General features: G+C 44.0%; 1 protein-coding gene and 1 long non-coding RNA gene across 4 annotated transcripts in view; one reads left to right on the top strand and one right to left on the bottom strand.

Moving 5' to 3' along the window:
* Positions 1 to 27,626, bottom strand: part of LOC106590158 (POU domain, class 6, transcription factor 2) — a 90,790-nt gene that overhangs the window by 30,451 nt on the left and 32,713 nt on the right. For all 3 annotated transcript variants that reach the window (XM_014180823.2, XM_014180821.2, XM_014180822.2), the window contains exon 5: positions 13,348 to 13,685. In XM_014180823.2, coding sequence (XP_014036298.1) covers positions 13,348 to 13,685 — 338 coding nt within the window. The remainder of the gene's footprint in view (positions 1 to 13,347; positions 13,686 to 27,626) is intronic.
* LOC106590159 (uncharacterized) lies at positions 13,909 to 24,367 on the top strand. Its single transcript, XR_001325013.2, has 2 exons — positions 13,909 to 14,277; positions 24,178 to 24,367. It is a non-coding gene; the product is annotated as an uncharacterized lncRNA (long non-coding RNA).

The following is a 27,626-nucleotide window of genomic DNA, read 5'->3' as shown; positions in this document are numbered from 1 at the left end:
GGAAGGCTGGCTGGGGAAGAGGAACAAGCTCCAAAACACAGATGGGAAGCAGCAAATAGGTGAGCATGTCGCTGTTCAGCTACTGCACATAGTAACAGAGTGCTGTGTAAAGAAAACCTGCTTGCAGTGGTGTAAAAAGTCCCTAATTGTCATATTTGAGTAAAAGTAAAAGTCACCCAGTAAAATACCACTTGAGTAAAAGTAAAAATAATTTCTAAAATATACTTAAGTATCAAAAGTAAAAGTATAAATCATTTCAAATTCCTTATTTTGAACCAGACAGCAATATTTTCTTGTTTCTTTAATTTACGGATCACCAGGGGCAAAGCATGTACACTACATGACCAAACGAATGAGGACACCTGGTCGTCGAACATCTCATTCCAAAATCATGGACATTAATATGGAATATCTCCCCCTTTTGCTGCTATAACAGCCTCCACTCTTCTGGGAAGGCTTTCTTGCTAGATTTTGGAACATTGCTGCGGGACTTGCTTCCATTCAGCAACAAGAGCATTAGTGAGGTTGGGCACTGATGTTGGGCGATTAGGCCTGGCTCGCAATCGACATTCCAATTCATCCCAAAAGTCTTCAATCGAGCTGAGGTCAGGGCTCTGTGGAGGCCAGTCAAGTTCTTCCACACTGATCTTGACAAACCATTTCTGTATGGTCCTCGCTTTGTGCATGGTGGCATTGTCATGCTGAAACAGGAAAGGGCCTTCCCCAAACTGTTGCTACAAAGTTGGAAGCACAGGATTGTCTGGAATGTCATTGTATGCTGTAGCGTTAAGATTTCCCTTCAATGGAATTAAGAGGCCTAGCCCGAACCATGAAAAACAGCCCCAAACCATTATTCCTCCTCCACCAAACTTTACAGTTGGCACTACGCATTCGAGCAGGTAGCGTTCTCCTGGCATCTGCCAAACCCAGATTAGTCGGTTGGACTGCCAGATGATGAAGCGTGATTCATCACTCCAGAGAACACGTTTCCACTGCTCCGGAGTCCAATGGAGGCAAACTTTACACCCCTCCAGCTGACTCTCGGCATTGCGCATGGTGATCTTAGGCTTGTGTGCGGCTGCTCTGCCATGGAAACCAATGTCATAGACCTCCCAACGAAGAGTTATTGTGCTGACGTGCTCTCAGAGGGAGATTGGAACTCAGTAGTGAGTTTTGCAACCGAGGACAGACAATTTTTACTTGCTACGCGCTTCAGCACTCCGCAGTCCCATTCTGTGAGCTTGTGTGGCCTACCACTTCGCGGCTGAGCTGTTGTTGCTCCTAGACGTTTCCACTTCACAATAACAGCATTACAGTTGACCAGGGCAGCTCTAGCAGGGCAGAAACTGACTTGTTGGGAAGGTGGAATCCTATGATGGTGCCACGTTGAAAGTCACTGAGCTCTTCAGTACAGGCCATTCTACTGCCAATGTTTGTCTATGGAGATTGCATGTCTGTGTGCTCGATTTTATACACATGTCCCCATACATGTAGTTAGTATATATATATATATACTAACAGTTGAAGTCAGAAGTTTACATACACTTAGGTTGGAGTCATTAACACTCGTTTTTCAACCACTCCACAAATTTCCTGTTAACAAACTATAGTTTTGGCAAGTCGGTTAGGACATCTACTGTGTGCATGACACAAGTAATTTGTCCAACAATTGTTTACAGACAGATTATTTCACTTATAATTCACTGTATCACAATTCCAGTGGGTCAGAAGTTTACATACGTTAAGTTGACTGTGCCTTTAAAAAGCTTGGAAAATTACCAAAAATGATGCCATGGCTTTAGAAGCTTCTGACAGGCTAATTGACATCATTTGAGTCAATTGGAGGTGCACCTGTGGAGGTATTTCAAGGCCTACCTTCAAACTCAGTGCCTCTTTGCTTCACATCATGGGAAAATCAAAAGAAATCAGCCAAGGCCTCAGAAAAAAATTGTAGCCCTCCACAAGTCTGATTCATCCTTGGGAGCAATTACCAAACACCTGAAGGTACCACGTTCATCTGTACAAACAATAGTACGCAAGTATAAACACCATGGGACCATGCAGCTGTTAAACTGCTCAGGAAGGAGACGCCTTCTGTCTCCTAGAGATGAACGTACTTTGGTACGAAAAGTGCAAATCAATCCCAGAACAACAGCAAAGGACATTGTGAAGATGCTGGAGGAAACAGGTACAAAAGTATCTATATCCACAGTAAAACAAGTGTTATATCGACATAACCTGAAAGGCCACTCAGCAAGGAAGAAAACACTGCTCCAAAACCGCCATAAAAAAGCCAGACTATGGTTTGCAACTGCACATGGGGACAAAGATCGTACGTTTTGGAGAAATGTCCTCTGGTCTGATGAAACAAAAATAGAACTGTTTGGCCATAATGACCATCGTTATGTTTGGAGGAAAAAGGGGGAGGCTTGCAAGCCGAAAAACACCATCCCAACCGTGAAGCACAGGGGTGTCAGCATCATGTTGTGGGGGTGCTTTGCTGCAGGAGGGACTGGTGCACTTCACAAAATAGATGGCATCATGAGGTAGGAAAATTATGTGGATATATTGAAGCAACATCTCAAGACATCAGTCAGGAAGTGAAACCTTGGTCGCAAATGGATCTACCAAATGGACAATGACCCCAAGCATACTTCCAAAGTTGTGGCAAAATGGCTTAAGGACAACAAAGTCAAGGTATTGGAGTGGTCATCACAAAGCCCTGACCTCAATCCTATAGTGGGCAGAACCTGACTCAGTTACACCAGCTCTGTCAGGAGGAATGGGCCAAAATTCACCCAACTTATTGTGGGAAGTTTGTGGAAGGCTACCTGAAACGTTTGACCCAAGTTAAACAATTTAAAGGCAATGATACCAAATACTAATTGAGTGTATGTAAACTTCTGACCCACTGGGAGTGTGATGAAAGAAATAAAAGCTGAAATAAATCATTCTCTCTACTATTATTCTGACATTTCACATTCTTAAAATAAAGTGGTGATCCTAACTGACCTAAGACAGGGAATTTTTACTTAAATGTCAGGAATTGTGAAAAACTGAGTTTTAAATGTATTTGGCTAAGGTGTATGTAAACTTCCGACTTCATCTGTATAATGCAGAATTCCCTAATTTGAAAAGGGTTTCCACATACTTGTGTGTATATAGAGTATGTTTAGTGAGTCGGCCAGATCAGAGGCAGTAGGGATGACCATGGACGTTTTCTTTATGTGTGCGAATTTGACAATTTTCCTGTTCTGCTAAGCATTCAAAATGTAACGAGTACTTTTGGGTGTCAGGGAAAATGTATGGAGTAAAAAGTGCATTCTTTTCTTTAGGAATGTAGTGAAGTAAAAGTAAAAGTTGTCAAAAATATGAATAGTAAACTAAAGTACAGATACCCCAAAATAACTACTTAAGTATTTTACACCACTGCCTGCTTGTTACATCCCTAATTCAAGAATGGCAGTAAATGCAAAATTCCGGGAACTTTCAATAAATTCACAGGTTTTCCATGAATCCTGGTTGGAGGATTCGTAATTTCCTGCTTATTCTCTCCTGATTCCAAGTAGAATTGTTTTTTAGAAAATATAGTAAACATGAATATGCTTATTTTTGGGACTTATTCCAAATTTCATTGGCCTGAGTCTGAATATTTCCTAGGCCCTAATCCCTCTCATTTGAAGTAAATAAAAGTAGCATTGCTGTCATGGTCATGGCTGTTTCCCTCATCTGGCTCCCCTTATGCACTATAATTATTCATATGGAAAATGTGGCGCTGTCTGTTGATGGGCAACAGTCTTATTTTCTGCTTCAGTCAACAGTGCACATTTGTATTTCTAAATTGTGGTGGTGGTGCGGAGGTCGTTACGTAAGGCAATTTTCTGCCTTCTTAAGAGCCGGATCTCCTTTGCATTAATGAGACTACCTCCCTCCACCCCCTCCCAACCTGAGCAGCTAAGGAACCCGACTACTCACAAGGCCCTACTTCTAGCACTAGACGGCAGTGACGGCACTACATATGAGCCTTCATCCTTCCACAGACCCCAGCAGCACAATTACACACAAGTTTATAAAAAATAATACTAATTGTAAACAACAAATTCATTTGATGTGGTGCTTTATGAAATTTGATATCAATTCTGACGTATTTAATTTGTTAGTAGTTAATTGCGATTATGACCATATGACAGTGGTGTGTGTATTAAGCCTATGACTTCTTCTTAGTTACTTCTAACACTGCATTTTTGTTCACTAAAGAATATTCGATTTTCTCATGAGATTTCTGAGACGTACATGGACAATTTCATAGACTTAAGTCAGCCCGGAAAATGGAAATCATGGGTACATTTAAGCATGCTTAGGGGCATGTCATTTTAATTTCGATTTAAAACACGGCGGAATTATCAGGGGCTGCAGGCGCGTACCTGATCTGGAAAAATCAATGAATCGATGTGCAAGAGCCCTTTAATACACATGTTAATATAATGGGAATAACACCCCCTACCCCCCCCCCAGAAAGAGAGGAAAGGGGCAGATTGGAGGATTCTGACTCTAACAGCGGTTGACAAAGGAAAAAGTGCGCTGCAGCGGAAGACAGTGACACGGGTGTTTGAAGGAGCCTCAGCTGGAGACAAAAGCAGTTGAGATGGGCTGGAGACCGACCGAGGGGAGGGAGGGAGGGAGGGAGGGAGGGAGGGAGGGAGGGAGGGAGAGAGAGAGAGAGTGCAGACAGCCAGGCCCCTGAAAGCCTGTTGTGGTTGGCAGGTGCTGACCTTGGTGACGATGGGTTTTCACGAGAGGGCTCTAATGAAGCCTGATTGCCAGGGACTGCTGACGGGGAGTCAGGAGCGGAGGGGAGAGAAGAGGGGAGAAGGAAGAAGGAGCGAGAAAAGGATAGGGGAGAGAGAGGGCTCAGGTAATTGCAGCACTTGTGGGTCTGAGGCCCCACGGCCCTGTGATGTCGGGGTCCACTGAGGAAGAGAGAGAGAGAGAGAGAGAGAGAGAGATTTTGATGGTAAATTGTGGAGAGCTGGGACAAGAGGGAGGCAGGGAGAGAGCAGGGCTCTGGGGTGGAATTACCCCAGTGAGTTTGTGGGATGGCGGGAAAGAGAAGAGTGGACAGGCCCAGTGTGGAGCTCTGACAGGGACGGAGGAGAGGAAAGCAGAGGACTGCAGGGGGGAGGCCAGACACACGGCAGGAAGCTGACGAAGGGATAGAGGATGGAGGATGGAGACAGGACATACTGAAACCCTGAAACCCTGAAACCACAGAGCTAGACACCGCTAGACACTGCGCCAAGGTCAAGGGCTATTAGTGAACACACAACACATAGTGTGTGACAGGACAGCCCAGACCAAGACAAAAGATAGTGTTAGGCTGGAAAATACAATATACTGTACATGGGCCTCTGGAAGTTGTTGCACAACAAGAAACAGCAGATAATGTTCAGGCAGACTGCGTATTGTTGCTAACCAATCAGACAGTTTGTGTAAAGAGATATTTTTGTTTCTATTGAAAAGCAGGAACGGGGAGAAAAGACTAATGAGAAATAAAACAAGAATGGAAGAGAATGATAACGTGGAAGAATGTATGTATGTACTTCGTAACCCTGCACATCGCCTCGGTACTGGTACCCCTTGTACATAGACAATTCAATGTGTATCTATTATTACTTTTGTTATTACGTGTTTTACTTTTCTATTATTTCTCTATTTTCTTTCTCCCTGCATTGTTGGGAAGGGCCCGTAACTAAGCATTTCACTGTTAGTCCACACCTGTTGTTTACGAAGCATGCGATGAATAAAACTCGATTTGACGCGTGTGTTTGTGTGCATGCCTGTATACAGTATGCGTGCGTCTGCGGCGTGTGTGTGTGTGTGTGTGTATGTGTACATGCAAACAACATCTGTGTGTATACATGTGTGTGTGTAAGTGCTAGCTCCAGTGGATGGCACACAGGGGTCACGAGGGCCCGGGCTCAGCGAATTGAATAAGAGAGAGTTGATGGGCTGGCCTAAGCCCCCCGCTGCCGCCGGATCAGTATGTAGCAGCCTCTCTCTCCCTCCTCTGCCTCTCCCTGCCGGGGCCGATGTAACTCAGTGGACTGGCAAATTACACCAGACCTACAGCTGTAGCCCGACATTATGATTAATTTGATCAGTAATTTCTCCTGTTTTTCATTTTAATCGCCGTGACTATTCTGCTGTGGCAGGTCTTTCAGATCTAATTAAGATCAATTCCGCTGTAACAGACTTGGGCGAGCGCCGCGCACCCCGTCAAATCCCTGAGCTCTGCTGGGCGTGGAGAAAACCTGCTCCTCTAATCAATCAACTTCCAGCAAATTCAGCCCGGCTGCAGCAATCAGCCTATTAACACACTTAAGCAAATTTCATAATCTCCCTCCCTGTCTATTTGTCATCACTGTGGAGGGGAGTCTGAGGCCATTGCCTGTGACTGCCTGGAACTCAGCATGCTGGAGAGGGACGGGAGAGGTAGCGGCGTAGTCGAGGATTCTGTGGTGGAGACACACTGAGGAGTGGGAGAGTGAAACTCACGTCAAACTGTGGAGAGTCCACCAATAACCTTAGGGCTGCTAGGCTACTGAAACAAAAACAAGGGAGCATTGTCTCAAAGCAACAGTTTGGTTTTTCTTCATCCACTGTAATGTTGATATTGGTAAGCCAGTGGATATTTGTGCTGCCCTCTCCATACAAAGACCGTTTTCCCATTGGCGATAGCAAAGGGTTATTTTCGAGAGGTTCTCGAGAGGTATTGATTCTCGAGAGAGAGTAAACTTGCGAAATTATCACGTCTAGAGCGCTACCTCCGGAGATCGCGCACAACACTCGCAGTTGACCCTGGAGCAGGGCAGTGTGAACACAATATGTCGTTGAGCTCAACACTACAGTAGGATATAAATGGTCAGTGGCAACCTGTAATTCAGGGCAGGTGGGGCAGTGCCACACCTGTTTTGAGCCACACCTGTTTAGCTATAAAAAATATATATTAAATATACACTGTATATATTTTTGTGTTGTTGTTGCCTGATTTGGCATTAATACGTGTCAGATATCAGTTTGCAAACAATGTAAAAATGTAGTTAATAAAGCCGCATACAAACATGGTCTCTTTTTAGCGTTCTTGAGGAAGGCAGCTCCAAAATGCAGGTGTTTCAACCTAACTCAGTGCTTTCTGTGGTAGTGGGGCAGCCAGGGGAAAATACGGAGCATAGGGGTTGGTAATGTTCTCTCGTTGCGCCGTGATTGGCTCAGGGTTCTGTCACTTATGGGGACACCACGTCACCGCAAAATCTACAGGGAGAGCTCGAACATTCAAGCCCCTTGGGTGCTGCCATAGATTTACATTAGAAGTGCCCATCCCAGAAGGCTCAAGGTCATTGGTCGTTACAGATAAAATTACGTCAAATCACGTTACATCTACAGGAGTTTTGATTGGGCTGATCATGTCAACATTATACTTTCAAAATCTTACCTAGCAAGGTATCGGTGCTCATAGCCCATTGCACATAAACATTACACAACAAGTTGGAAATCACAAATTCAACAATGAGTTTGGAAAGAATCAGTGGCTAACTGCAAGCGTTGCAAAGCAATCACTAGCCTGCTATTCAGTGGAGTGGGTGTGTGGTCCAAGTCTGGGTTTAAGAGTCTTTTTTCCAAGCTTAAATGGATAAACATTCATATGCAACACCATACGCCAGAAAAGTTTGAATACATTGGCCATGCTGTCAATCCTGCATGACTTCTGCCGCGTTCAAAACAACTGGAAACTCTGAACTGGGAAATCTGACTTCAGTAAGTTCAACAGAACTGGGAACTCTGAAAAGAACGAGCTCCGACTGGGAAAATACGTTTTGAACGGTCTTCCAACTCGGAATTCCAAGTCGGGAACTCTGGCCTCTGTCTAGAGCTCCGACCTGAAGATCACTGAAGTCATGATTCGACCTTGTTTTTTTCACAGTTCCCAGTTGTCATGAAAGCACCATAAATCCAGAGAATGCCTGACTATGATGACAAAGTTAGATGACAAAATTTGCTCACAAGAAGGAACGCCGCGCCACCTTCCTGTTCAAGTGAGCACAACAAGGTGAGTGCAAAAAACTCTTGTATGCTGCTGCATAAATTATGTAATATGCCAGGGAGATATGTACAGTATACTGTAGCTAAGAAAGTAATACTATGTGTATCTTGTGTAGTAAGTTGTTAGTAGCCCATGTTTTTCACTCTAATAATTTGGTCCCTTTCCCCTCAGAACTTAGCCTACTGTTCTGACTTGGTGGTGCACATGTAGCCTATAGCCTGTTTTAGAGAAATGTCATCAATCATTGAGTATTGTAAGAGCTTTCATTATCTGCTCATATGCCCCTTTTATTTCAACTACAGTTGGCGTACAGGGAGAATATTTGTAAGAACGGTCCATGTTCTGAATTCTGTCGCTGTACATTTCAAAAGTGCTGAACAAATAGTTATATTGACTACGTCCGTCCTAGCTCGCTCATTAATGTCTTCATCGAAATGACTGATTGCTTCTCGTCCGCGCGCTGTTCCCTTATGCCAAAGTTTGTACATCTCTGTTGTCAGTAGAAACCACATTTGTTTAAGCAAGTCAGCCATATCAGATATGTTTTTTAAAAAGACAGTAAATGAGGCTGAACGAACTGTTTCGCTGACAGACAAGGCTCATACTGATAGCCAGATGTAGTGGTGGTAAGAATTCACTCCTTGGTGCTGAAAAGAAAGCTCTGCTGTTGGGACATCTTTGTGTAAACCCTAACAGTTTGTGGGCACCGTTTGTCACCGTTACAATGCAATTCATGTATTGTTTAGTGTTGTGTTGTGGATTTGCTGGCATGCATGAAAAAAAAAAAATGGGGAGTTTGCCCCACCAATATTTACATGCTAAAATCACCACTGTAAATATAATAGCAGAGCAATGTTTTTGAAACAGCTGAAATGTATAGATATTTGAGACTTGTTTTATTGATTTTTTTACAAGAAAGTGCAGTAAAAACCTGTTACTGTAGCTAAGAAAGTTTAGCTAGAAGTAACTCTTTGCTTTTGTCTTGAAGCTAAAATAAGGAGTGTACAGACCTTTAATTGTCTGCACGTGATTGTGTATTTTTGCAATATTCAAGTGTACTATGTTGCAATAATTACAGCCAGGTCAGTATTTGACGTCCATCCATGTCTGAGGACGTTGGGAGATGATGTGAAAACGGTCCACTAGGGGCAACAGTGAGCGCTGTTAACTTCAAGTAGGTCTCAGTTTTGCAGCGGTGTGGACGGGGATGGTGGATGGGAGTAAGCATCTGCCTTTGGTGCCATTAACTCCACATTTTTTAAGGTTAGGGTTAAGTTTAAGGTTAGGGTTAAGTTTAAGGTTAGGGGTTAGGGCTAAGTTTAAGGTTAGGGGTAAGTTTAAGGTTAGGGTTAAGTTTAAGGTTAGGGTTAAGTTTAAGGTTAGGGGTTAGGGGTAAGTTTAAGGTTAGGGTAAGTTTAAGGTTAGGGGTAAGTTTAAGGTTAGGGGTTAGGGGTAAGTTTAAGGTTAGGGTAAGTTTAAGGTTAGGGGTTAGGGGTAAGTTTAAGGTTAGGGGTAAGCATCTGCGTTCGGTGCCAAAAGTTGCATGTTTGAATCCAGCAATAGAAAGTTGTTTTGAGATTTTGGTTTTAACCCTTAGGTTAATCATTCTGAGTTAATGCCTAACCTTAACATTTCGGAGTTAATGCCTAAACTTAAGCCTAACCTTAAAAATGTGGAGTTAATGCCTAAACTTGACATTTGAGACACATGGATGAATGTCTGCATGAAGAGTTGCCTGCTTAATGTTGGCTAGTAGCTAGCTAGCTAGTAGAATAGTTTGCAGTAGTTAGCCTCCTGGCTAGTGGCTACTGTGACATTTACGGTACTTTTGAGCTGCGAAGCAAGAACGCCAACCAAACCCTTTCTCGGCTTGTGACATTCCTGTTGCTAATGTGAATTGGAAAGTGTTTGTACATACACTATATATACAAAAGTATGTGGACACCCTTTCAAATTAGTGGATTCGGCTATTTCAGCCACACCCATTGCTAAACAGGTGTATAAAATCAAGCACACAGCCATGCAATCTCCATATACAATTGGCAATAGAATATTACATTGGCAATAGAATGGCCTGTACTGGAGAGCTCAGTGACTTTCAGCGTGGCACCGTCATAAGATGCCACCTTTCCAACAAGTAAGTTCGTCATATTTCTGCCCTGCTAGAGCTGCCCCGGCCAATTGTATGTGCTGTTATTGTGAAGTAGAAACATCTAGGAGCAACAATGGCTCAGCCGCGAAGTGGTAGGCCACACAAGCTCACAGAACGGGACCGTGGAGTGCTGAAGCGCGTACAAATCCTCTGTCCTCGGTTGCAACACTCACTACCGAGTTCCAAACTGCCTCTGGAAGCAACGTCAGCACAAGAACTGTTCGTCGGGAGCTTCATGAAATGGGTTTCCATGGTCGAGCAGCCACACGCAATGCCAAGCGTCGGCTGGAGTGGTATAAAGCTCAGCGATATTGTACTCTGGAGCACACTTCAGGGAAAGGGGGATAACTAGTCAATTGTACAACTGAAATGTGTCTTCTGCATTTAACCCAACCCCTCTGAATCAGAGCGGTGCGGGGTGCTGCCTTAATCAACATCCACATCTTCAGCACCTGGGGAACAGTGGGTTAACTGCCTTGCTCAGGGGCAGAACAACAGATTTTTACCTTGTCAGCTCAGGGATTTCAATCCATGAACATTTTGTTCACTGGCCCAACTCTCTAACCACTAGGCTACCTCACCATCTGACAATCTGACGGACGAATCTGGGTTTGGTGGATGCTAGGAGAACGTTACCTGCCCGAATGCATAGTGCCAACTGTAAAGTTTGGTGGAGGAGGAATAATGGTCTGGGGCTGTTTTTAATGGTTCGGGCTAGGCCCCTTAGTACCAGCGAAGGGAAATCTTAAAGCATACAGTTAAATTCTAGACGATTCTCTGCTTCCAACTTTGTGGCAACAGTTTGAAGAAGGCCCTTTCCTGTTTCAGCATGACAATGCCCCTGTGCACAAAGCGAGGTCCATACAGAAATGGTTTGTCTAGATCGGTGTGGAAGAACTTGACTGGCCTGCACAGAGCCCTGACCTCAACCCCATCAAACATCTTTGGGATGAATTGGAACGCCGACTGCGAGCCAAGCCTAATCGCCCAACATCAATCCCCGACCTCACTAATGCTTTGTAGCTGAATGGAAGCAAGTCCCCTCAGCAATGTTCCAACATCTAGCGGAAAAGCCTTCCCAGAAGAATGGAGGATGTTATAGCAGCGAAGGGGAGACCAACTCCATATTAATTCCCATGATTTTGGAATGAGATATTTTGGTCATGTAGTGTATTATGTCAATTGAGATTTTCGTCCTGATAACTCTATTCAGTGAGAATCAGCTCACAGACATTTAGAGCTGTTGATTCTATTCACCTCCCAGTGATGGACAATTGGGAGAGTAATAGTCTCCTAATGAATGTTTGTCTATCTGACACTCCCTCTGGTTATTGAAACTAATGGCTGTGGTTATTAAAACAAATGGTTGAATGGCTGAGTGGTCATGTGTGTGTGAATAATAGGAGATGAAATGAGAGCTGTTATCTTTGCTAGAGTGCATCTCAAATGGCACCCTATTCCCTATATAGTGTACTACTTTTAACCAGAGCCTTATGAAAAAGTAGTGAAAAGTAGTGCAGTAAATAGGGAGCCATTTGGGACGCAACCCTAGCACGCACGCACACACGCACACACGCACACACGCACACACACACACACACAAAATGGAGGGTGCAGATCTATCTATGTTTCTACGTATCTATCCCTGGATAAGAGCGTCTGCTAAATGACTAAAATGTAAATGTATCCCCAGTCATCATAATCAGGATCTCAGCTTCTTAATCCAATAGTAAGGATGAGGTCTGGTGGTGAAACTAGTGAAGGATTTCATTACAGTACAAATAGATTATGATTGCTCATTAATTGTGCTAGTAAACAGAGGAGCATTATATTTAATTGTGAGTACGTCAGGCACTGCGGTATGTCAGGCAGGGATTGCTCTCTGTAGCTCTGCTTTCTAGACCTGAAATTCTTTTAAAAAATGTACAAATATTCAAAGAAGACATAGGGGGGCTTTGCTTGATTGTGAAGCACATCAGAACACGTATGTACTCCAGAAAAGAAGGTTATTACTGCTAGGTTTTGGCCCTCATGCTGGCTGTGTCTGAGTGGACCAGTACTGTGGGTTCGTCCCAAATAGCACCCTATTGCCTATATACTTGTGACCAGAGCCCTATGGGGGGAATGGATGGAATAGGGTGGCATTTGGGATGCACAGCCTTTGACTGTGCTGGACTGTGGTTATAGTATATGGTTGGTGTCTAGGTCTGGGAGGCAGGTAGCAGCTAGCCAGCTTTTGGAGGCCATTAAATGCGGGCGTCTGTTTTTCCTGCTGAGTCTCACTAGGCCGTGACAGGGCCGGAGAGGGGTGCAAGGGGGAAACAAATGGCCGTACTCATCCTGGCCATAAAGAAGGGTGCAGCGCCACAACCCAATAAAGGCCTGACGCTGATGAATGTGGCCAGGGAGAAAGAGGCGACCCTGGCCGAGCTCCACCAGAAATGAAACCACAGGGATATAAAATAGGTTATTATCGTCACACACTGACAGCCAGACGGACAGAAGGGGGCCGAGATGGATGGACAGACAAACTGACGAAAAAAGGAGGTTGGATGAAGGAAGGGCAGCTAAGATAAAAAAAGGACTGATAAACGTTGATGAGAACCTGATGTATCCGAGAGGAGTTCAAAAACGATGCATGGTGGCTCGCGACTCAGTTTAGTGTGCTTTGAACAACCCTCTCGCTGAACAATGACCTTGTCAATTACAGTAGATGCACATTTTAATGTCCCCACAATGACATCAGAGCTGCCCGACAGGCGTCAAACACTAGCTCTGGAATCATATCAAGTATAAAACACTACCTAGACAAACAGGGTCTAATGAGTAGTCATCCGCATTGTGTTATGTCAAGATTGGCCTTCGTCTCTCCACAATACACCCCACAACACCATATCATCACAATACCACCACTAGTAAGACTATTTGAACACACATCCACTGGCTGAGGTTTTTGTATCAGGGCGTCAAAGACGCAGCAGCAATAGGAAGTAGGCCTATGTAAGCTACAGCTCTTGCAACTTGGATAACACAAGTTAAAGATCATTTTGGGACCAACACAGTGGCATACAGTAACGGGGTAGAGTGAGCTCACCTGCAGTGGCATGGGCGGTGTGACGGGCGAGGGCAGGCTGCGGGCCGGTGATTGGTTCTGCCTGAGCGGCGGAGACTGCGGCGGTAGGCCCGAGCCGGTCATGGAGGTGGTGGAGGAGGCGGAGCCAGGGGAGGGGACCGAGACAGAGGACGGCTGTAGGCTGGGCGAGGTCATGTGACCCCGCGATGACAGATGGTTGTGGACGTGGCTGTGGGAGTGTTGATGCTGCTGATGGTGTTGCTGTTGTTGGTGATGGTGCTGTTGTTGCTGCTGGTGGTGCTGTTGTATCTGTTGAAGCTGCTGCAGGTGCTGAAGCTGGGAGTTCAGGGATGAGGTAGCTGGTGAAGGAAGAGGGGCAGAACATCAAACTGATATCGTCACTACTGTTTCTTGAACCAATCATTCAGAAATGTTTGTAACACATTCATGTGTAAACACGAAAACCAGCAGTCAGGGTATCATACCGAAACATAATGTTCAGACCTAACAATAGACAGACAATAGGTCGAGGTGTGGGGATATCAATGTAAATTGCCCAGTCCCACAACAAAGTCCAGTAACCTCTAGCACGGAGTTCCAGAAGAACCCGACTTCAGTAGTTAGAGGACAAAGCTATCCACATGAACCGATATAATTGGTGTCTCTGGAGAGGAGCTCTTCATTTTCACTCGGAGGATGTCACAATCTCGCGTTTAATTGCGGGAACATCTCCCTAAGAAGAGTCATTCGTCTTGAACGGCAAGTCTGAAGAAATCACACGGTGATCCTCATCTCGGGATTTAAACGCTAACGAAACCTGACGCACCTCTCTCACCGTTTCAGTGACACGCAGCCAGAGATGGACGGACAGGCGGACGGGCCAGATGGAGAGACAGACACGTTCGTGTGTACGTCAACGCGGACGCAGCCACAAGGTTCTTAGAATATGCCGTACGTATACGTATCCAGCTCTTCATATATAATACAGTGCGTGGTGGTGCATTTCACAAATTCTAAACCATTGACTCAGAAAATCATTGGTTCTTATTTTTTTTATTTTTTTTACAAAACCCTAAGTGACTGTATGAGTGACTGTTTTGACCTAAGGCATACAGCATTTCGCCCTTATAATCACTCAGCGGGTAGTATAAAGAGAGTGACACAAAACCAAGTCATTTCTAATGGCAAAACCAAATATTTGATCAAGACGTCAAATTTCTCCCTGACCTTTACCGGTTCTCTAGAAAAAAGACTGTAGGTTCTGAGACCATTATTTGACTGTGAATCGACCTGACTTTTTTCCTTGACAAGAGGATACTGGCGGTGCGGTGAACGACAGGCACCACGCAAAGATCTGATAGACATTCCGAGGGCTCTTGTTACCGTTGGTCTGCCCCCCAGCCTAATACCTGGTGGTGTTTTTTTTGCCAGTTCTGGGACTGCATGTGAGTGTACTACAGTATCTTGCAAAAGTACTATTACCTACTTTCTGTATGTTAAGAATGCTATTTTAAGGCGTAGAACATCAATATAACCTACAGTGACCGGGCTACCGCGACGGAGTCCTCTTTCAGCCTTTGAAACAATGAGAGGTCTCGAGAAATGGAGAGAATAACAATAGATCAATGGCAGAAAAGAGAGTGTTGGCTGGCGTTTGATAACACAACAGAGCATTTGTGAATAGAGGGGTAGACCAGCTTGTATACATACTGAATCAATGCGCTTCAATAATTAAACCAACGGCTGGTTCATAGCGAGATGTATTAATAAAACATGAGGGCAGACATTTCTTTGATTAGTCCGGCCGCTCTGGGTTCTGGGAGAGGCGCATGCGAGCATTTGATCAAGACCTCCCTCTTTTCCTCGGCTCTAAGTAGCAGAAGAAGAATCCCAGTGAAGAAAGCAAGTGCATGTGTCCTAAGTGGCACCCTATTCCTTGCACAGTGCACTAGTTTTGACCGGAGCGCTATCGGGCCCTGCTCAAAAGTAGTGCACTATAAAGGGAATAGTGTGTCGTTTGGGATGTGGGCCAGTGTCTCTGGGCCAGTAAATAGCGGCAACACTTTCACATTTCTTCTACCTCCTGACACATTGACACCTCTCCCACACCCACCATGAATTATATATCATCTTTGGCTCGCAAAAGCCAAGAGTCCAATTCTCATTTGAAATGTTGGGGCAAGTTGTCCAGCAAGCTATGACAGGACTGGGCACCTCTCTTCCTGCTCGCAAGTGTACCGCAAGGAAATGTGGAGTGCGCCAGTTAAAAAGATGGAAAAGACAGAAAGAATGAAAAGGAGAGCGAGAGAGATAAAAAGAGATTTCTGTCAAAAAATGTATCTAAACCAGGGGAAGATCAAAGAGGAGTCAGAGAATTTCCTCCAGCGTCGACCGTGAGGCCGAGGAGGAAAGAGAGGCAAAACAAAAGAATATGAAAAAGGAAAACAAATACAGAGGGAATATGGAAGAAGCCCCATGTGGCCTTATTATAACGGCTACACCGCAGGTAACTATATTCTTTAACAGCGATGCTTTATAAATTCTGTCATCTTGTTTAGACCGTCAGGCCCACTGACCCTTCTTCCCCCTGTTGCTGGGCACCCGGCTTAAGGAAGAGCATTCTTCTAACAGCGGCTGTCTGATTTCTTTGGCTGACCTCATAATCTCGCACCCCTGTATCCACTAATTGTTCGTGCTACCTCCTCAAGCAGACAGTGGATGGAGGAGGAGGAGGAGGAGAAATGGAGTTTAGGGGAAGATGGAGACAAGGGCAAAAGGCTGCTGGGATCCTATGGAGCTCATTATATGTTCTTCACTCCCATGGCTGCATGTTCACCAATCCTGGTACTGTGTTCAAGTGGCCCTCTCACTTACAGGCACCATGCTTAGGGGTACAGGATAAAGGAGCCCAATCTGACTGTTGAACCAGCAAGCCTCTGATAATCATGATATTAAGAATAAGCCACAACACAGACAAAATACTGAAAATACATGCCAGCTGAAGAAATTATGTCAAATGTTCATTAGATGTGTATTATTGTAAGTTGTAATCTACTGTATACTGTAGCACTTTTGGACCATAAGAGGTCCCAGTAGGTGGAAGATGAAAATACCTCAAACAGGATACAGTGATTCTACACAGAGGAGTGAGAGTCATATGACCCAGGATCATGTAGGCCAGGGGTGTCAAACCCCTTTGACCCGGGGGGGGGCCGCATTTGTCCTTCAACGAGGTCCGGAGCGCCGCACTGAAAATTGGTTGTACTTCCTCTCCGTCCAAATTTGCTAATCAATACTCCCTATCTAGCTTTCATTTCGGTGATTATTAGCGAGCTGTACACAGTCAAGAAACTGTATGGACCATTATTTCAAATCAAATCAAATGTATTTGTCACCTTCGCCGATGACAACAGGTGTAGACCTTACAGTGAAATGCTTACTTACAAGCCCTTAACCAACAATGCAGTTTTAAGAAAATCTCCCCCCCAAAAAGTAAGAGATAAGAATAACAATAATTAAAGAGCAGCAGTAAATAACAATAGCGGGGCTATATACAGGGGGTGTCGAGGTAAGAGGTAATTATGTGCATGTAGGTAGAGTTATTAAAGTGGCTATGCATAGATAATAACAGAGAGTAGCAGCAGCATGTGGTGGGGGGGCAATGCAAATAGTCTGGGTAACCATTTCATTAGCTGTTCAGGAGTCTTATGGCTTGGAGGTATGCCGTTTTGATTTGGTTTCAATCGATACAAAGTATATTGAGTTTGTTTTTAGGTATTTTTTTAACTCAAACCACCCGTGAGCCGGATCCCATTTGTTTGACACCCCTACTGTAGGCTCTTGTCTACTTTGTTTCACCGTGGACGGTGCCACTGTAGAAATGAACTGTCATCTTTGACTGCTGCAGCCCTGACTCTGTGAAGTACAAAGCGAGACTGATTGTCAAAGGTCGCAAGGCTAGGTCAAAACCGGCTCGTACGTCAAACAAAATGCTATTTTTGTTTCCTGTGTCGCTCAGGAGAGGATGAGAGAGAGAAGCAGCCACCTCTCTCATTACAACAGACCCCTCTCTGGGCCCTGCCCCATTACTGCAGTTCTCTCTCTGGGCTTGATTTGGCCTCTGTCCTTTTCTCCTCGGTGTTAACAACAGCTCACCCCTGTGTTTGTGTGTGTGAGTGTGTGAGCGGGTAATGTGCACTTGTCCATATCTGTCTATAGGATGCATATGTGTACTAACTATTTTGAAAGTCAGGATACTAAATCATTCCATACATATAAGGAACAATAAAGACAAAAAATATAGATTTATAAAGAAATAACTTTTAAGGAGAAGCAAGTTAACTTACTTTTATAGCACTGCACACTATGTGTGTGTGTGTGGGGGGGTGTGGTTAGGACACATGCATACGAGGTACAATAAAAGATACTGTATAGAATTAATGAAAAAGGCCAAGTATTTGTTATATACAGTATTGAAAGAAAGTCACCAATGGCAAAAGGTCATGTGATAATTGAAAGGAGAAGCATTCAATGTGTCTACAGCCATGCTCATCACACTCAGCTGCCAGCAAAGGCCAGGTCAAAGCCCACATGAAAGAGACAGTTAAGAAATAAACAGATAAAAGGACATTGACTGGTCTGGTTTCAACCCACAAAAGTTTAGTCCATTGGTTAACGCTTTAGTAAATCTCTTTCGTACATTGTATTGTGTGTATCGCACAGACATAACGATGAGGAGTCCAGTCCATTTAATGTTGTGTAAAGAGTTAGTTCTTCAAGTACAAAAATAAGAACATTGTAGGCTACAACATTCGATGCAAAATGGTACAATGTGTGTTCAAATGTTCGGAGGCATAAAACGTCAAAAGGTCAAAAACAAATTTAAAGTGACCACGCTCTATCTTCACCTCTCTCCTCCCAGCATCATTAGCAGACTGCAGTAAAATAGGAGCCAGTCTGGAGTCTGAAGAGGTGCCTTCATGAAGTAAATGAAAATATATGTTCTGACTCATCCAGTATTTTAGGGGGTCGTCTTAACATTGCGGTGGTTCTTGAACAAGCAAATGGAGAGGAGAGGAGGAGAGGAGATAATGAGAGGAAACAACAGACCTATTATGTCTCTGCCTCACGTCCCACTGTGGGAGTACATGAAGCACTATCTCGAATGGTTGCTCAATGAGCCACACGGATAATTACTCCACTGGAGAGAGATGGACTAGTCGGCGAGGCACTTGGCAATTATGAACATGGACGGAGGAAGGTCATTTTTACCCCGAGGATTAAGAGGAAGCACACTCAGACTAATAAACTGGATGAAAACATCTTATTTCTTGCAGAAACTTATTTTGCACATGCAGCTGTTTCCATGCAACTTTATCAAGGTGGTAAATTAGGAGGAGCACTGACTCCAGAGAAATAGTAAATGTTATTGGTATTAGCAATATGGCGGCTCAATTTAGCATGCGGCATTAGATTTCAATTACATGTTTCCCTTCACCCTTTTTTAATAGATATTGAACTAAAACTGAAAATATTTTATTTTGTGTAGTGGAGGATTTCAAATTTCAGCACCAGACAGTGTGGTGTTACATCCTATAAACACTGAAACAACAGATAACGCTCACACACTGAACTAAAGGTCACACGACACATTTCAATGTCATAGGTTTCCCTAGACATCTGGGAGCACAAATGTGTTTCTCAGTTTTTCATTCGGTAGCTGTGGTATACGAATCACGTTGAGAGTATGAAAAATTGATTCCTGCTCCTTGGCCATGGTTAGAATAAACACAGGGCAAATAACACCAGATAAAAGATCCAGCTGTGTACAAAAATATTACCTGCAGTCACTGTAGACAATATCAATGTTTCAGTGTCGCTTTGGAGGGGTTTAGACACTACAAAAATGGAAGCAGTAGAGACTTGAGTCGAATGGGCCATGGGGTTTTACAGAGTAAAATGCACCGCTTGTAGGGATCCACAGATAATGCTTTCACTTTGTGATGCAAGGCAATATGAAGCTGTGTTGTGGAATTCTCACCCCAGGGGAAGGATTTGAAAGTATTGAGTATTGAGTCCTCTCCATGGAGATATTAGAATACAAATAAGTAAAAAGATACAGTATAATAGCGGACCTGCTTTATCTGTGATTCACCGTCGATATTTAATTGCTATAATTGATTTGAATAGCTTTTTTTTTTATATAGCCTGTATCTGTCCACGTGAACGGTCAATACCTTACATCAATACAGTAGTACAGTCAATCAAGATGGCCGAACATCCCAACTGGCTCTTTAACTACAGCTGAGGAATGACACAGCTGATCACAGTTGTCCGCTGAGTTGTTCTCTGTAACACTTAATCGGACATAACACTAGGCATGGCTGCTTAACCCACTCATTCCCTACAGTAGGAAAACTCCCTTATGAACATAACAGGCTTTTCTCGCTCTTCAAAAGTCCGTCCCGAAGGGAGGCTCAGACAGAGGTGGAGGTGATACAGAACGTGCCACTGAACACAACAGACGTACATCGTCCATCTAACAGTATCTCTGCCTTCTGCCATTCTGTGGTAGATAACAGGGGAGAGTCTGGAGCCCCTGTGAAGCCTGGTCGGCCCTGGCAGGCCAGGCCGGGCTATTACAGCCCGTTCACGGTCCCATCATCTGTCGTCAGACCGAGGCGGAGGACGTGAGTAAAAGCCTCATGCAAAATTTATGTTCATGCGGCTGTTTCAGTGGGTGGAAAAATCAATATTGCGGGCCCTGATGCACGGAGATGACTGAGTGCTCTCTGACTGACAGTAAAAGCTGGGAGAGATTGAGGGGCAACATTTACTGCTCCCGAAATGGAGTGTAGTCGAGCTCCTCTAACAGTCTACTCAACTTAAATTAGAATTTCATTGGGGATTATTTTGATAACAGTTGCGATTGTGGGAGGTTTAAAGAAATGATGCCGTTAGAAAAGAGAGAGGAGGGAGGGAGGGAGGGAGGGAGAAATAAGAGCACACGGCTTGCTTTCAAGTCCTTCAAAAAAAGCATCTTTCCTTCTCAGCTTCCCGGCAGCTACATTATGGGGTTATTAAGCATTGCTTCGTTCGCCTACTCACTCCCCCACTCCCCCAGATATGAAATGATTCTAAAATAATGAAAAGACAATGTGGGGATGAGTAGGACATCATAGGCCCTTTGTTGTACGCTGCCTCGCTTACATAAGCTTTTGAAAGTGTGCCATATTACCCACAGTGCATTTGGAGAGAGGAATGCGAGAATAGGAGAGAGAGAGGAGAGAAAGAATTCAGTGGGATGAAGTAACCCCAAAACAATGGGATTTGCTCTCCATTCTTCTTCCTCCATATTCTGTCTTTAATTATTCCCTTTGGTTGTCTGTGGGAGAGTGTAAGCACTTTCGCACAGCACAACATGCCCACCAGCACAACATTGTCAGCCCCAGTGATGTGGAGACTTCTGAGTGACACAGAGCCTCTTGTGATTAGTGATGCTCTTTAATACAACACAACACAGCAGCGATATGATTGGGGGGGGGCAGATTTCAAAATGCAAAGGCAAAGATGGTGTCAGAAATATATGAGAGCTTTATGATGTAAATCACAAGCACCACTACTTGTGATACATTTCATACCACATAAACCGAAATGAAGGCAAATACGCTACAAAATGCAAACATCAGAAATGTATATTTCATTACACATGCAAACAATCCAATATATTTCTTACGCAGCGTTTAACATAACCTCAGCTGTTTCCTAGAGGGATTATTTGTGCCGGTTTAGTAGTTTCCTCCTGAATCGCATATGAGATATTTGAGGGCCCAGAACGATGTATGATGAATGAAGTAGTGCACTACTTATACGCTTATCATGCTCACTGACTAGCAACAGGTTTAGCAAAGGGCAGCAGCAGTAAATGAAATTCACCACCGGGACAATATATCATCAGAAGAAAAAAATGCATGCACCCGAAACTTACAAGCCTTTGCCAGGTGCTTGATGGGGGAAGAGGAAGGGGTAGTGGAGAGGGGAAGATGGGGTTTGGGGTGAGGAGCAGGCAGAGGGGAAAGCAGAAGATTTGTTGAATCATTTCTATTTTCTTATGGGCTGATCTGTGTCTTGTAACCATTTCACTGCAGCCGGAAAAAAGAGAGTACCAGGGCTAATTTCACAGTGAGAGCTCACTGAACAAAACCTCCATTGTCGGTGCGAAAAGGTGCTAAATCTACTTTGTCACTCTGAATTACAGCCACATAATTCAGGAACCGGAGAGGAAGGGGGAAGAGAGGAGGCGAGTACAGGAAGGGTGAGCGATGTGTTTGAACAGAGACAGAAACCATTGCTTTTCTCTCTACCCTGAGATGTACTAAGTAATGCTCTCTTATGATCAGAGAGTAATGGATCTCTCCGGTCTAAACATGCCATCCTGCTCAAACACTATATAATCCATCTGTGATGTATCTGTGGTTAATCCAGAGATGGGCCCCCAGGGACCCCCCCAGACCTCCTGGGCTTTTGAGCTCCTCTGACACTGATACAAGCTCCCCTGTCTTATCCCTGATACACTAAACCTATTAATTAAGGCAATTAGGCCCCGGCCAGCAATTAGTAACCACAGATAGCTTTTAGCAGCCTAGCGGACCAGCCTTCTCCCAATGGCCATGGGGTTTGTTTCAACACTATCTGCTGTCACCACAGGCTCTCTGGTTTCACAGACATGGAACTGGCGAGCCGTGGTTAATAATGACCTTAGAGTGATCTGGGCTGGACTGGATCCTTATGACCCCCTGAGCCTTATGCTCTTTACGGAGTCGCACTTTGTTCTGCTAAGTTGTTTCTATTACTTTTCAAACACGCCGGGCTGTTCCCCTTTGAAATCCCTGTGTTATGCCTGTCTGGTCACTGTAGGGAATGGAAAGGTTGAGTGCACAGGCTATTGATTAAAATGAGTAAATGTGGGGTGAGTGTAAGCAGTGTTCATTAGTAGATAAGTCTTTATTGATTTCCTGTTATTATTAAGTTGATGGTAGATTTGTATTGAAAAAGTGTTGGGCTGTATTGATAATCTGATATTTTTGTATTGACAAAACGATGTATTCCAATAACGCTTGAGCTGCTTGTCCATTATGAAAGAAATATCTATTACTTTTGAAAAGTATTCAGTGCTGTAAGAAAGCAAAACTATATATTTCTGAATAAATCTCCGGATTTCTGACAAACACATACTGAATGTTACCAATTTCAGTAACAATTCTTTTGTAAGTATCCCTAGAGGAAAATTCAGATTGAATAGCTTCTTTTAAGTCCTCACTTGGTAGAAGGAAAAGAAGCCTTTCAGAACGTTTTCCTCCACATTTCTAAAACCTCTAACCCATGAAGATGAATTTTCAAACAACCCAGTGGTAAAATACACTACAGTCTCGCTGTAAAGCCTTCGCTTCAGTAAAGGTGTGTGTTTGTAACGACGTTTGGAGTTGAACTGCTTGATAATAAAACAAAATGGGCTGAATGCATACGTTCAACAACAGAGGACAGATCATTCAATAAGTCACCTTACTGAGAAACAGGAAATAAAGGACACAGCTGTGCTACTTTACACAATTCTACATCGGAGGCAATCTGTGATAACACCATGTTCATTCCAGTTCTGTCCCTTAAAATGACCATTAACATTACAAGTCATGCGGAACACAGATAAATGTAAAATGTCACCCAATTCTGCCAGGCGGGAATTTCCGTTCCACAAGATTACCATCTCTGTCTGCTCTCTACCACAGCACATTGTCTAATATTTCATTTACAATATTTCATAAGGTAATTTTTCCTATCAGTGACCATGTAAATCACAAATCAATTTTCATTTAAAATGCTCGACTACAGATTGTTCCTGAAAGCGTAGGAATCGTGCCTTGGCAATCTCTGGCGGACCTTTTAATGTGTGAGGGGTGCTAATCCTCTGTTAACCTTCTGGAAGGGAAATAACCAGAGTGAGAGGTAATTCTGTATATGCTAACAACCATCTGTCCGACTGTCTAAGCTCTGAGGTAATTTGCTCGAAATATTGGAAATATGGAAATGTCAAAATGTTTTAAAAACAAAATATTTTGATGATAATAATTGTATTACCTAAAGTACAAGTTCAGTATCGAAGAAGTAAAAAACATATATATTTAACGCCATCCCATTTTTCATTCCATATTTGACTGAGCATGGGGCGACAGAAGGAGTCAGGCTGGTAATGTAATGTATTGTTATAGTCCAGTTGATCGAATCAGAGCTGGCTAGGGTAAAGGGAATGTGTTCCAACTTCGTAATTTAATTTAATACCAGTTGGAAAATCGCAAGTCATTTCAGGCCTCCCTGCACCACCTCTCTGTCAGAATAGAACATTTTACTCTTCCACACAGACCTCTATTGTCAGCCCAAATAGCTAGGCGACAAACACTGTTACTATCGCGCAAAGCATGTGTAGAAATACACATCACACCCTATACAGTACAGGTACCTCACGTATAGTTCTTGGGTCTATGTTTATGACATGATGTTAGCAGAACGTCTCCCTCAGTGCTCTCTCTGTCGCAGTAAGGGCACATGTCAGGGCTCGCTGTAGTGAAGCAGCCACAGCCATGTCTGATTAGCATTGTTATTACTACACTGACATCAAGAGTGCTCTCTCTCTTTGTCTCTCTCGCCCTCTCTCCCTTTCCCTCTCTCTCTCTTTCTCTCTCTCCCCCCTCTCTCTCCCTCTCTCTCCCCTTTCTCCCTCTCTCTCGCTCCCCCCCTCTCTCTCACCCCTCTCTCTCGCTCTCTCACCCTCCCTTTTTCTCTCTCCCTCTCTCTTAGGCTCCACCAGCAACTCGCTGTCCTCCAGCACAGCTGAAAACAAACAACGACATGTGGAGGAGCTGGGATTTAGCAGGTCAATGTTGTGACCAGCAAAGCTGGGAGAGTATGCCAGACAAAGGCCATTTTTAAAGACATAAGCCGTAAATAAATTGTATACAATGAGAAAGAATAAATAGTATTCCTCATATTACTTGATCCTATGCGTGATGTTGCAATACAACCGCAAATTGAGGACAAACGTTTTGAAATAATGTAACATTCGGAGGTGAAATTGAATTACACCTCTGCTTCAAAAACGAACATGTAGGTTTAAATAGTACGTCTCAAGGGATAGGTGTATGCGTGTGTGTACGAGTGTTCGCCTGCTTGAGTGAAAACAAGGGTGTTTGATTCTAACCTTTTGAACACTGCTCTGGCTCATTCTGATTGGTGAGTTATTTTCTTTCCCTGAACTGTCACACAGGCAGTCGCCCCCCCCACGTTTCCCAAACAATAAACTAGTGGCAGCTGATATCAATGGCAGAGATGAGAACCCAGGCGTCATATCTGCTGGGATTGCCTGGGCGAACCTGCCTCAGTCTGCTCTTCATCTTCAACAGCACCTCTCACTCTCAATTATTTGGCTGCTGTCACAACAAATCAATCAAATTATCGCTCCAGGACAGTGTATGCAGCTGCTCCTTATGGCGTCGCTAGTTGCATTACCTTTGAAATGTATGAGGTCTGCATTTTATCACTGTTATTTATTTAGAATGCCACTCCCTCCCCTGCGAATCACCTTACAACCGCAGCAAAGTTGAATCATTAAAGGAACGACGTGCAATACATACTGGTGGAGGACGCTTCCAATTAAACAGGAGACGGGCTGGGACAGTTTCTATTGCGATGAGATAGGGAGAGGGGTGTTGATCTAGGGGACGTATGAGAGGACTTGGAGGTAATAAAGTCTCACAAGTCTGTCTGATATTATAATAATCCATCCTGATGCACTAGGAATTTGACAAACACTTACAAAGCTGCTATATGTAACTTTTTGGGCGATCCGACCAAATCTACATTGAAATGTGAGTTATAAATATGTCATTCTCATTGAAAGCAAGACTAAGAAGTGGTGGATCTGTTCTATGAATGCTATTTCTATGCTTCCCTTCTTAAGTTTAGTTTTTGATTCTTTTACTTTTAGTCAGTTTTGTACACCAGCTTCAAACAGCTGAAAATACAATATTTTTGGTTATTGAAAATATATTTCACAGCGGTTCAGATCGTACAATTAAGTGATAATGCCATTGAAGCCGCTGTTTGGAGGATATATTGGCACGGGTGTTGTTCAGTCCTCGACTACGTCTCGGGCCGGCAAACTGTGGCAATATTTCCTCCAAACACCGGCTTTGAGGGCATTATTACTTTTATACAACGGTTTACCAATATATTCAAATAATGATTGACATATTTTCATTAAAAACTTTATTTTGATTAAGTTATTCATACTATTTCATCATTCCACAAGATATAGTCCCGAAAAAAGTCTAGGGTTGCTAGAGATGCGACCCAGTCATTTGTTGTTTTTGTTCTGTATCTATGGACGCGACCCAGTTGTTCAGTCTTTTCTTTCTGTATCTACGGACGTGACCCAATCGTTCATTCTAAATGTTCCTGTCATAAGCGTCATTAAGGACAGACCAAGGCATCCTTAATGTGCTCATTCTTACTTGTTTATTTAAAGAGAACACTTAAACAAACGACAGCAAACAGTTCCGTAAGGTTCACAGACTATAACGGAAAATAACCACCACAAAACCCAAAGGAAAACAGGCTGCCTAAGTATGGCTTCCAATCAGAGACAACAAAAGACACCTGCCTCTGATTGGAAACCACACTCGGCCAAACCTGGAAAACGAAACATTGAAAACTATAACCAAAATCCCCTAGAATTTTGTTTTTAAAAACACACAAAACAAACACCCCCTGCCACACCCTGACCATACTACAATGACAAAACACCCCTTTACTGGTCAGGACGTGACAGTTCCATTCACATACTGGCTGGCAACGTTCTTATCCCTTGCTTGCTAGCTAGCCAACTACGGCAAATTTACAGTCACGTCAAAAACTGCATCCAGAATAACAGCAAAGTAGCTGCATTTGCATTTTTTTAAAGATGTTTTCTAGAGACATTTATTTAGATACATCCATAACAATGAGCTAATGAGGAGCGATTTTGCCTGGCATAGAAAATGTGCTCACTCGTCAAGACACTGTTGTTCAGAGGAGCTAGCCAAAAACACAGCTAACACAATCACTTCAAACTGAAGCTGGAAAGACTGCAAACTAGCTGCACTTCATTTCGTTTGTTTCACACCCTGATCTGTTTCACTTGTCTTTGTGCTTGTCTCCACCCCCCTCCAGGTGTCACCCATCGTCCCCATTATCCCCTGTGTATTTATACCTGTGTTCTCTGTTTGTCTGTTGCCAGTTCGTTTTGTTTCGTCAAGCCTACCAGCGTTTTTACCTCTGTTCCTGTCTCTTGATTGTTCCTGTTTTGACCTTTTCTGCCCACCCTGAGCCTGCCTGCCGTCCTGTACCTTTGCTCCACTACTCTGGATTACCGACCTCTGCCTGACCTGACCCGGAGCCTGCCTGCCATCCTGTACCTTTGCCCCACTACTCTGGATTATGGACCCCTGCCTGACTTGACCTTTCGTTTGCCTGCCCTGTTGCTGTAAAAAACTTTGTTACTTCGACACAGTCTGCATTTGGGTCTTACCTGAAACGTGATAGTTTGACCTTTTTTCAATTGACCAACGCCATCTCCTCCCAAGGAGCCACCATTGGTGGGTGCGAGGAGTTGCTTCACAGTCTGATGGAAGGGTTCCAGGCGGTGGCCAAACGGCACAACCTAGCGTTGGACACATTGCAGGAGTAATTCCGTGGGTTGTCCACTAGGCAGCCTACCATGACGTTAACCTCCCAGCCCCTCAGTAACCCGGTGTCCCGGGAACCCCGCTTACCTCCCCCGGAGCGCTTCGATGGCGACTCGGGCACCTGTCGGGCGTTTCTCGCTCAGTGTTCCCTCATCATGGAGCTGCAGCCTTCCTCCTTCCTCTCGGACAGCTCTAAGATAGTGTACCTCATCACGCGGCTGTCCAGGAGGGCCCTCGCCTGGCTAATCTGCCTGCGGCAGATTATGTGGTGGATTTCCACACGCTAGCAGCGGAGGGTGCCTGGAACCCAGAAGTGCTGTTCGGCACGTTCCTGCTCGGATTATCGGAGTAAGTAAAGGACGAGTTTGCAGCCCGGGAACTACCGGTGGATCTCGTCTCACTCATCGCCTTAACCACCCGGATCGATGGACGGGAACGTAGGAGGGAGACGAGGTCTGATTGTGGTCCCAATCGCTCACTCAAGGATCCCACCTTGCATCTGATGAACTCCGGAAGTCCCTGGCG

Source organism: Salmo salar, chromosome ssa29 (assembly GCF_905237065.1).
Source record: "Salmo salar chromosome ssa29, Ssal_v3.1, whole genome shotgun sequence".
Taxonomy (NCBI): domain Eukaryota; kingdom Metazoa; phylum Chordata; class Actinopteri; order Salmoniformes; family Salmonidae; genus Salmo; species Salmo salar.
Note: the sequence above shows the minus strand (reverse complement) of the source record. Positions and strands in the feature narration are given on the sequence as shown.